The sequence below is a fragment of the Myotis brandtii genome, unplaced genomic scaffold (assembly GCF_000412655.1).
Source record: "Myotis brandtii unplaced genomic scaffold, ASM41265v1 scaffold708, whole genome shotgun sequence".
In the NCBI taxonomy this organism is placed as follows: domain Eukaryota; kingdom Metazoa; phylum Chordata; class Mammalia; order Chiroptera; family Vespertilionidae; genus Myotis; species Myotis brandtii.
This window is the reverse complement of record NW_005370777.1, coordinates 679,779-691,236: the sequence shown is the minus strand read 5'-3', so window position 1 is coordinate 691,236 and position 11,458 is coordinate 679,779. Positions and strand designations below refer to the sequence as shown.

The following is an 11,458-nucleotide window of genomic DNA, read 5'->3' as shown; positions in this document are numbered from 1 at the left end:
TCTTTCTTTCTTTCTTTCTTTCTTTCTTTCTTTCTCTTTTCTTTCTTTTTTTAAAGATTTGAGAGTAGTCAAACATCATAGGTGGTAGTTAAAGCCATGGAAAAGTAGTTTTGTTTTTTTTTAAGGAGACTTTTAAAAAAATTGATTTGAGAGATAGAGAGAGACATTGATTTGTTGTTCCACTTATTTATGCATTCGTTGGCTCTTTCTTGTATGTGCCCTGATGGGGATCAAATCTGCAATCTGGGCATATTGGGGACGATGCTCTAACCAACTGAGCTACCTGTCCAGGGCTCAGAAGTCCCTTTCTTCCTTCCTTCCCTTCCTTCCTTCCTTCCTTCCTTCCTTCCTCTCTCTCTCTCTCTCTCTCTCTCTCTCTTTCTTCTTTCTTTCTTTCTTTCTTTCTTTCTTTCTTTCTTTCTTTCTTTCTTTCTTTCTTTCTTTCTTTCTTTCTTTCTTTCTTTCTGTCAAGTCCCTTTCTATAGTGATATTCTGTATAATATGAAATATAAAGAGTTCCCCATTCTCCACCATGCTTACCTTTGAATTGGTATTCAGATCTGTGCTGTCAGTCAAAATAGCTGACACATGCTATTTCATGTCTATGAATTGGGCTTTTATATTGTAGCCGTTATTAAAGAATCAGGATCCATATTTTAAAGACAAACAGAAACTGGAGTCAAATCAAATAATCTATTTTCAACCATTTTGGCAGGGTGTGACCTACCCAGCCTGCCACGGGATGTGGAGTAAGTGGGCGCCACCTTTGGAGAGAAGCCGACTGGCCACGACCTCTTTTTGTGGTAAGTGTGTCAGGATCATAAATTCCTTTTAGGTATCAATCAACACAGTTGTGAAATATATTAATATATATATATATTAGCAGGGGAGGGCCTAGGAAGACAAAAATGCCTTAGGCAGCAAAAGGCACAATGGGGCCTGGGCAGAATTAGGATCAGAATTTTTCAAGCTAACGTGCCTTTCCTAAGAGAAGCTAACCTGTGCTTATGCTAAAGGAGAAATAAAGCTTCCTCTTTATTTCTGTGAATATTTGTATTTCTCCCTCGTTCTTCCTCTTTACCTCCTTCAATCATCATCATCATCCCTGGCAGTCAGTGTGACATACTCACCAATGTGCCCATTTTGTGCCCAGTTTGGAACTGCAGGCACCACTGAGATGTCCTGTCATCTTTAGCTTCTCTTGTCTTCAGAAACCACTTCTGTCCTCTTGTTTGCCGTCCAAGATCATTCCTACCCACACTGCTGACCTTATACTAACTCATGTAGAATATACTGCCCCAGCCAATCTTGTGAATTGTCAGGTCCTGGACCTAATTTTCCTTGGATGGTTTACTTGTGAGGCCTTGCATTTTGATTTGCCAGCAAAACAAGTATGACTAGTGCCACTCCTCACACTTAGTGTCTTTCAGAAGAGGTTTGACTCTCACAGGAAGGTAGGTGATCAAAGTCACAGGCTTTATTACCTTTCCAGCTAAGGTGTGGCCTTGGTTTCGAAGAACGGCCAAGGCAAAATGCCATTAGGAGGAGACCCAGGCTTGGGGTCTAAAAGGTGCTTGTACTTAAAAAATATTGGAGTTAGAAGGGACTTTAGAAAACATCTAATTGCAGCCATTGTTAGAGAGGAAACAAAGGGTGAGGGAGGAAAAAAATATAAATTTTTACAACTAGTGAGGACAGAACTGGGGACCCTCCCACCCCCAATGCAGCCATTCCCCACTCTCCACGCCATTCAGCAAGCATTCGAGGGCTCCTCTGTCCTCTGTGGTGAGCGCACCGATGGGTGGAGGCATAGCCAGCTCCCCTACAATAAGGGTAAAGTGCCTATTGGGGTGTGCTAGGGGCTGTGGGTCAGTGTGACAGGAGCTTACATGCAGCCATGTCCGGAAGGATGAGGAAGAGTTTGTGTAGTAGACAGGGAAGAAAAACAGCTTCAAGTTATAAAATTCCCTGGATGAAATAATGCTTCTTACTATGAGGAATTACAGGGCATTTCTGAGTGGGGGAGGCAGGCCTGAATTATTAAGTAGCTCAGGGTAAAGGCTTTGGATTCCGACAGACCTGGGTTGCTGTCACTGACACCTGTGCAACCTCACGCAACCTGCCTCCCCTCCTCCAGCCTTAATTTCCTTCTTGTAAAATGGGGGTGATATTGGTACCACCTTTGTCGCGTTGAAAAGAGGGTTAAATAAAATCACGGGTTCAGAATACTGAGCATCTCGCTGGGCACACAGACAGCACCCAATGCATCTTAGTTGCTGGTCATCCCCTGACCCTCCCTGTCCGGGCATTTCTCTGCATCAGCTAAACAGGAGCCTCCACCCCACCCCCAGGGTATTGGGTCTTCTCCACACACACAGCGGAGTCAGGTGCAGCTCTTTCTGGGATGCCCAGGAATGCTTGCCTTATTGCTTTGAGGAAGTCCGAGGCAAAAGAAAAACGTGTGCCACCATTCTGTACGTGACAGAGCAGTTTTAGTTGGCGTTTATGCATCACTAACTATGACTTACCAAACATCTCCACGTACATGGTTCATTTTCTCCCCAAGTCAGCCGCATGATGTAGAGATTTCTCCCATCTTCTGTCTGAGGAAAATGGTTCAGAGGGATGGAGAGACCTCCTCAGTGCCATGATGTCCAGATCTGGGATTCGGGGTTGGGCCTTTCACAACCAGCCTGGCCCAGCTTAGAAAGATGGGATTTCACCTCCTCCTCCTAAACCCCCATCGCCTGAAGGTCTTCCTCAGCATTGCCCTCTGGGATACAGAATTGCCTTTTGCTGCTCACTTCTTCGGAAGCAAGATATTTTTTCGTTCATGACCCAGAGGGAATTTCAGATAGCTATTTCTTTTATTCAGTTAATATTTATTGGGAGTTTGCAGGGCTCATGTTTCTCCAGCAGATGTTAGGGAGCTGCAGGAGATAGCGGAGGCCAGGGCACTGCCTCTGCCCTCATTATCTTGTCTAGACAAGATAAACATCCACACACAGGTAAGTATTTACCAGGTGAAGGATTTACAGAGTAAGAAATAAACCTAAAAATTGACTCATCCAGGAGGTGGGCGGAGACAGCATCCATGCTGCTCATCCTGCCATTAAACTGTTTCCTGATTTAAAAAAAAAATTAAGACTCTAAAAAATCATGATCCTTGAAGTTTGCGGTCCCTTATTTAAAGACCTAGTTGATAATCCTTCTCAACGGTGAGCTCTGGAAGGCAGATCCACGTTTCTTCGCTTGCTTTCTTCAGCACCCAATATTATGCCTGCTTGAATTTTTCTTAAGTCCCCTCAGATTTTTTCTCATCTTTTTATTCCATCCTGTCATCAGTTTCACATTGCTGTGCCTGAGCAATCTTTATCTAATTTCTCCATGGTACCTGGGCGAAGTTCAAGGGCATCCTTGTGACCTTTCTCTCCTGGAAGCCCTGGGCTAAGGCACACTGGGAGTTGCCTGTCCCTCTGCACGGAGGCCGTCTGACTCCTGCTCAGTTTGGTTCATCCTCAACCACATGAACTCCAAATGGGTTGAGAGGGCTTGCATGAGATCGCTAAGTATCCCTCCATCTTTTCTTGTTCTAGGTTCCTATGCGGGGGCAGTGATCGCCATGCCCCTGGCGGGGGTGTTGGTACAGTACATTGGCTGGGCCTCCGTCTTTTATATTTATGGTGAGTGATTTGACTTCATGAGTTCCTATGGGTGACTCATAGAGATGGTATTTTACTGTGTAATGGGATAGACTGAGAGTTTACGATATGATATCAAGGAATACTTGACTACCTAGGATTCACTTAACATTTATAGTAAACTCGAGTTTCTTTCTTCAAATACCAGTGAATAACAACAAAATACTTTCTCCTAGCTGAACATAATACTGTTTGGGAATATTTTGAAAATGGGAAAATTTAGAGATGGAAGAGAATGTGACCATATCATCAAATCTTTGGTTTTTTAACTGTTTTAACCTTTTGTTTTAGGTATGTTTGGCATTATTTGGTACATGTTTTGGCTGTTGCAGGCCTATGAGTGCCCGGCAGCTCACCCAACAATATCCCAGGAGGAGAGGACCTACATTGAGACAAGTATTGGAGAAGGAGCCAATGTGGTTAGCCTAAGTGTAAGTCTCGATGGATAGATGAAGACTTGCCTCTCTCTTCTCTATGAGTATTTCTCTTAGTGATTGTATTGTCCTTTTAAGAAAAATAACATGTCAACTGATGGTTGCTCAGTGGTGGTGGGGAGTGGGGGTTTGAGGGACTGGATGGAAAAGATGAAGGGATTAAAAAGTACAAATTGGTAGTTACAAAATAGTCATGGGGATGTAAAATACAGCATAGAAAATATAGTCAATAATATTGTAATAATTAGGTATGGTGCTGGTTGGGTACTAGACTTATTAGGGGAGCACTTTGCAAATTATATAAATGTCTAACTCCTATGCTGTATCCATGAAACTAATATAATATAATATTGAATATCAGCTTTAATTGATAGATAAAAGAAGAAAAGTGACATGTCAATATATTTCCCTAAATATAAAAATCTCATGGTATTTTTACTCTCTAGAAATTTAATACACCATGGAAAAAATTTTTCACATCATTGCCGGTTTATGCAATCATTGTGGCAAATTTTTGCAGAAGCTGGACCTTTTATTTGCTGTTAATAAGTCAGCCTGCTTATTTTGAAGAGGTCTTTGGATTTGCAATAAGTAAGGTAAACACATAGATGCTTCAAATGTTCTCGAACTTTAAATCTCTTGCTTCTACTGAGAAAATCTTTGCATGGTAAAGTAATTAAATTGCTTATCATCATTTATAACAGTTGTATGATACCTAATGCCCTGGAAGTCAGACAAGTCATACATTCTGTGCATAGTATACATAGTTATTTAATTTCTTCATAGCAAGGATCAGAGCTGTGGCAAGCTGCTTTTTAAAGCTTATTTTGCAGACCATTCCTATCTCCATTATGGTGGTTATGATAATAATGACCAAGGCCTTGTTTGCAAGCTGTTTTAAATGTTTCCCAGTCATTAGGTTGCCTGTATTTCATGGAGGAAGGGTATGAATGGTGAAACTTAAACCATCATCATAAAAGAATTGTTATAATACTAATATATGGTGATGGGAGAACATTTGACTATGCAATATACAGATCTTGTAATATAGAAACGTACACATGAAAACTATCTATACTAATAAAAGGGGAATATGCTAATTAGGGCAGACGTCTTCCGGACAACCTTCCAGACGTCCTTTGGACAAAGCTGCAGTGGCTGTGAGAGCCGAGGCTCAGGCAGCCATGGGCGGCTGTGAAGGGCCCAGGCTCAGGCTGGCAATAGCAGCAGCAGCAGTGGGGTAATGGGGGCGGCACCTTCCCCTAATCTGCCAGGTCGCCTCCTGCAGAGGGAGGCAGAGGCAGTTAGGGGTGATCAGGCTGGCAGGGGGGCAAGTTAGGGTTGATCAGGCCTGCAGGGGGGCAAGGTAGGGGTGATCAGGCCAGCAGGGGGGCAAGTTAGGGGCGATCAGGCCGGCAGGCAGAGAGGGGTTAAGGGTGATTAGGCAGGCAGGCAGGTGAGCGGTTAGGAGCCAGGGGTCCCAGATTGTGAGAGGGAAGTCCAACTGCCGGTTTAGGCCCCCCTCCCATGCACAAATTTCATGCACCGGGCCTCTAGAATGATCATATTAACCAAAGTCATCCCAATAAATTTAATAAAAAGGGAAAAAAAGGAATTAAGCCCCCTTCCTACAAGGGAAGAACAGCAGCCTAGTAGGGATAGATGTCTGTGTAGCTCCAGGTACTGTCTGAGGTTACCAGGGAAGAGCTAAGTAGGTGCCATCATGAACATTCACTCTGTGCCAAGTGTTTAACTACCATGTACCAGGCCTTATGCTGGGTGGTGGGGTCTCTATGATGTATCAGTCGCTTCTGCTCTTAGGAGCTTCCAATCTGCTAGAGGAGACAATTAGGCCTACTCTTATCATCATTCACTCATTCATTGTTTATTTATTACAGAATTCAGGCCTACCTGGGTCCCATTTAAGCAGATGATTAAATTTAGTGGTGATGGTGGTAGGCAGGATAGCTGGTGGGAACAGGGAATCAGTACATCTGGAGAAAGCAGCTAAAAATAGCTCATTGGTTTTCTTTTCCATCCAGGTGGGGCTCTTGTCGGCACTCCCACACATGGTTATGACCATCATTGTGCCTGTTGGAGGACAACTGGCAGATTATTTAAGAAGCAGACAAATTTTGACCACAACTGCTGTCAGAAAAATCATGAACTGCGGAGGTACTATGGATTTCATATGCGGTTTAAGCAGCTTTTCTAGAAAGAGATGAAATTGAACTGCAGAGTATATCTTGGAGGTTATGTCTAATCACTGGAAAGGATGTTAAAAGCCCCTAAGTCCATCCCCCAGCAGGTACTGTACTATATATACAGTACCTTTCCTGGAAAATATCACAGTTTAGTTGAGGAGGCAGAAACACAGATGAAAACTCATACCAGGCAATGTTGAAAAGTTCTATGAATAAGAAGAAGGAGGTGTTAGCTTCACTGGGGGGTGAGGGCAGGGTTGTCAGGAAAGCTTTCTAGAGGAAGTAATAGTTGAACTGGACTTTAAAGGATACGATTTCTCCAGAAAAAGAGAAATAAGTGGTGGGAGAAGAGTATCCCAGGTGAAGGAACAGTGGGTGAAAATACATATAGGCATAAACAGTGTTGTCTCTAGGAAATAGCTGGAAGTGCTGTGGGACTACAGCAGAGGGTGCTATATGGGCTCCGTGGTGAGCTGGAAGGTGTGGGCTAGCAGAGGATGAGACAGGAACAGTAGGAGGGACTTATCAAATAACACTATACTACTACTGTGGACCCTTGACAACAGTTTTCAGTAAAGGGACAACTTGTTAGACCTGTGGTTTAGAAAGAGTGATGTGGAAAATGGAGCAGAGGAGGAAGGGATGGGAAGACCAGTAAAGAGGCTATTGAAGTTGTCCAGGTGAGCGGTGATGGGGCCCAGGCCTAGGACAGCAGCAGAGGAGGAGAGGGCGAGGTTGGTTTTGACAGATATTTCTGAGACTGACCCCACAGATTCTTATGGAAATGCCAAGAAAGAGGGAGTTTTTGAGATTTCTGTGTTGGATTTTTGGTTACCATGTTTGGAGCCGTGCCCATGTACCAGGGACTGCACTCACTACCTTACATACCCAATTTCATTCAATCTTCCGGTGCCCTGTAAGGTAGTGTTATCAGCTCCCTTTTTTGGGATAAGGAATCTGAGAGGTGAAGTCACTTGTCCAACGTCACATAATGGGTGGTTTTGAGATGAAATCTGAACCTAGCCCTGTCTGACTCTAAGTCTGGGTTCTAAACACAGGTGGATAGAAGATTAATTTAGAGCAGAAGAAAGAGCATGGCAGTGGTGGATTGCTTTGTTGGTTTATGAGTAAGAAATAGGAGAACAGGACTTGACTTGGGGATGTTGGCTTTGAAGGACCCATGGACAGTCTTGTGGAGATGTCTGGAATAAGCAGTCTTGAGAATGATGTATCTATCCTTGTCTCCCATTTCCTAGGGCATGTTTATACCGGAAATGGTACTTAAGTCACCATTCTTCTGTCTGCTGTTGGCTGTGTGTGTGTGTGTGTGTGTGTTTGGATTATCAGAGGAGCATCTTCAGAATTTCCTAGTCCTTTTTTGCTGTGCTGGAGTCATTTATACTGAATGACAAGCACAGAAAACACTTCTATCCCACTGTATTTTCTGTGCGAATATCACATGACTTTTGAGGCCCCAGAGTTTGGTGAACTGAAAGGGAAGACTTTCGCTTTATGCTTTTTGTTTCAGCTATTCTCTATAGAAGGTCACTTTTGGCAATAAATATTAAAGTGTGGTCATTTTATTTTTCTGTGAGAGGCCATAACATGTAAACAAAGGGGACTCACTCGCAGTATAAAGGAGAGTTTTAGTATTAGAATTTGCAGGGGCAACTACCCATGAAGCAACTGATGATAAACATCCCTCATCCCAGGGGCTTCATTGGAATCTGCTGGACCATTTAGTGTTCAAGGTGCACCAGGATAATGTCAGAAGGCTCACAGAACACCTGGGCAACAGTAGCATAGTCGCCTGGGTAACAGAAGCATAGTCACCTGGGTAACAGTAGCATAGTCACCTGGGTAACAGTAGCATAGTCACCTGGGCAACAGTAGCATAGTCACCTGGGTAACAGCATAGTCACCTGGGCAACAGTAGCATAGTCATGTAGTCAAGAAACACCTGGGTAATATTTGTAAGCACTGTGTCAGAATGTATGTGCTAAACATTAGGTCCATGGAAATATTAATAGATTCTTATTTAATAAGTTCATGAACTTGGGCTGAGTGACATGACAATGACATTTCCCCCCCTTGGTTTTTCCATTCGCAGGTTTTGGCATGGAGGCAACCTTACTCCTCGTGGTTGGCTTTTCCCATACCAAAGGGGTGGCTATCTCCTTTCTGGTGCTGGCTGTGGGGTTTAGTGGCTTTGCTATTTCAGGTAAAGTGTCCTTTGGATGTCCAAATCTTTTCTATAGATCCAGCAAGTCTTAGGAGGAAGGAAGGAAAACTATAATGGGTCCTCTTCCTTGAGTAGGCAGGCCATTGCCATGGAGCAGGGCCTCTGGCTAGAGAATGTCACCTTATTGGCAATGACTGTGAGATCACTGAGGACTGGGCTGAGGAGCCCTGTGCAGTTAGAATTGTCCCCAGTTTCTCTATCTTGGAAAAAGACACAAAGTGCAGGCGACCCCTGAGGCATGGGTGGAGGCCCAAGCACGTGCCCTGGTTGAAGTGGCACTTTCATACTCCCAAGCCAGGTCATGCTACCTACCAGAGGCTCTTGCCACCTTTTCAACCCTCACCTCCAACTAGAGAACTGCTAACATCAGCTCGGTTGACATCTAGTCCTGCAATCAGAGATTTTTAGATTGCAAAGCTTCTCTAGATTTTGTCTACTCTGTGACCTTCATTTTCCAAACTAGGAAATGCAGGTGCAGAGAAGTGACTTTCGGAACAGGTTGGGACAGATAGTACGAATAATGACGGTGACAGGGAGAGCTGACGGCGAGAGCTAACGGCGATCAAGTGCACTCTGTGTCAGACTATTCAAAGCCCTGTGTGTGCATCAATCCTTGTAATTCTCAGCTCCCTGGGGGGCTGTCAGCACCCCTGTTTATAGGAGCAGGATGCAGTCTACTGCGTGGGGTGACATGACAATGACATTTCCCCCCCTTGGTTTTTCCATTCGCAGGTTTTGGCATGGAGGCAACCTTACTCCTCGTGGTTGGCTTTTCCCATACCAAAGGGGTGGCTATCTCCTTTCTGGTGCTGGCTGTGGGGTTTAGTGGCTTTGCTATTTCAGGTAAAGTGTCCTTTGGATGTCCAAATCTTTTCTATAGATCCAGCAAGTCTTAGGAGGAAGGAAGGAAAACTATAATGGGTCCTCTTCCTTGAGTAGGCAGGCCATTGCCATGGAGCAGGGCCTCTGGCTAGAGAATGTCACCTTATTGGCAATGACTGTGAGATCACTGAGGACTGGGCTGAGGAGCCCTGTGCAGTTAGAATTGTCCCCAGTTTCTCTATCTTGGAAAAAGACACAAAGTGCAGGCGACCCCTGAGGCATGGGTGGAGGCCCAAGCACGTGCCCTGGTTGAAGTGGCACTTTCATACTCCCAAGCCAGGTCATGCTACCTACCAGAGGCTCTTGCCACCTTTTCAACCCTCACCTCCAACTAGAGAACTGCTAACATCAGCTCGGTTGACATCTAGTCCTGCAATCAGAGATTTTTAGATTGCAAAGCTTCTCTAGATTTTGTCTACTCTGTGACCTTCATTTTCCAAACTAGGAAATGCAGGTGCAGAGAAGTGACTTTCGGAACAGGTTGGGACAGATAGTACGAATAATGACGGTGACAGGGAGAGCTGACGGCGAGAGCTAACGGCGATCAAGTGCACTCTGTGTCAGACTATTCAAAGCCCTGTGTGTGCATCAATCCTTGTAATTCTCAGCTCCCTGGGGGGGGGGCTGTCAGCACCCCCGTTTATAGGAGCAGGATGCAGTCTACTGCGTGGGAGAGGTCCTAGTGCTGCCGTATCATGTCTTACAGACTTCAGAAGCTCCCATGCAAAACTGGGTGAAAAGTAAAATTCAATTGTTCTTGTGCCTTTAAAACATACCATAATACTAAAAGCCATCACTTACAGAGCATCTTACATAAATTGCTTGTGTCTTACAACATTGGGAAACAAACAGTAATATCACTGTTTTACTCACGAGGTACCTAAAGTCAGAAAAATTGGGTACTTTCCTGTGGTCACACAATCGGTGGCAAAGGAAGAACTGAGGGGCGGTTCTGCCTGGCACCAGGCCTGTGCTCTTCCCAGCATTCCAGGCGGCTGGAAGGATCAGAGTGCTAATGTCCCAGAACAGAAAAATATGGAACCTCTGGTTTAAACTACCCTAAAATAGGGGCTTGATTGTATCAAAATAAGTAGATCTGGTGAATAGTTAACTTAGGGGAAAACGTCTACTTTAAAAGTAGCTTGCAGCTGAGAACTTGGGTTTGGAGGTATATAGACCTGGGTTTGAGACCTCTCTTTACTGCTTACTATTTATGAAAGAAAAAATTGCTAAGTTATTAAATTCTCAAGCCTCAGTTTCTTCTATTAGAGATTGGAAAGATGTAATGGCAACCTCACAAGGGCTGTTGAGAGATCTCAATGAACTGATTCATGCATTTACTCACACGTCCCATGAGCCAGGCACTGTGCATTGAAAAAAAAAATCAAAGACTCTATTCTCATAAAGTTTACATTCTAGTGGAAATAAAGCATTAGAAGCCCTTAGCCTGGTATGAGAGGCATAACAAAATTAATACGTATTTACTATTATTGTTCAGTTATTATTCACGATGGCCAGTCCTTCTCCCACTTCAATGTACACACAACTCACCCTAGGATCTTGCAAAATGCAGGTTCTGATTCAGCATGTCCAGGGCGGGGCCTGCATTTATAATAAGCTCCTCAGCAAAGCTGCTGCTGCTGCTCAGTGGTCCACACACTGAGTAGCAAGGACAGAGCAATCCTTGTTTGACTTGACAGTGATACGGTGGGAGGGACTGTGGCCATGGGGGCGACAGTTCCTGGGGATCTACTACCTTCCAACTTCGTAAGGAGTTAATAGAGAGGCCAAGGAAGACCGGCACAATTTAGGAGCTGATTATAGATGAGAGTCAAGACTGTGACATTGAAAGAGACAAGGGATGGGTGATGCCTGTTTTGAGAAATGTCCTATGTAGAGAAGACAGACTCTCCCAGCTTGGATGCCAACAAAAATATTTTTATATGCTACAAAAAAACACCACACACACAAAACTGAGTTTCTCAGTGATAGTGA

The 11,458-nt window shown here is 44.1% G+C and overlaps 1 protein-coding gene across 1 annotated transcript in view; it reads left to right on the top strand.

Annotated features, from left to right (window-relative positions):
• Positions 1-11,458, top strand: part of SLC17A8 (solute carrier family 17 (vesicular glutamate transporter), member 8) — a 31,477-nt gene that overhangs the window by 15,634 nt on the left and 4,385 nt on the right. The window contains exons 5-10 of the mRNA XM_005882346.2: positions 716-803; positions 3,597-3,683; positions 3,993-4,132; positions 4,582-4,731; positions 6,178-6,310; positions 8,450-8,560. Of these exons, the coding sequence (XP_005882408.1) occupies positions 716-803; positions 3,597-3,683; positions 3,993-4,132; positions 4,582-4,731; positions 6,178-6,310; positions 8,450-8,560 (709 nt within the window). The remainder of the gene's footprint in view (positions 1-715; positions 804-3,596; positions 3,684-3,992; positions 4,133-4,581; positions 4,732-6,177; positions 6,311-8,449; positions 8,561-11,458) is intronic.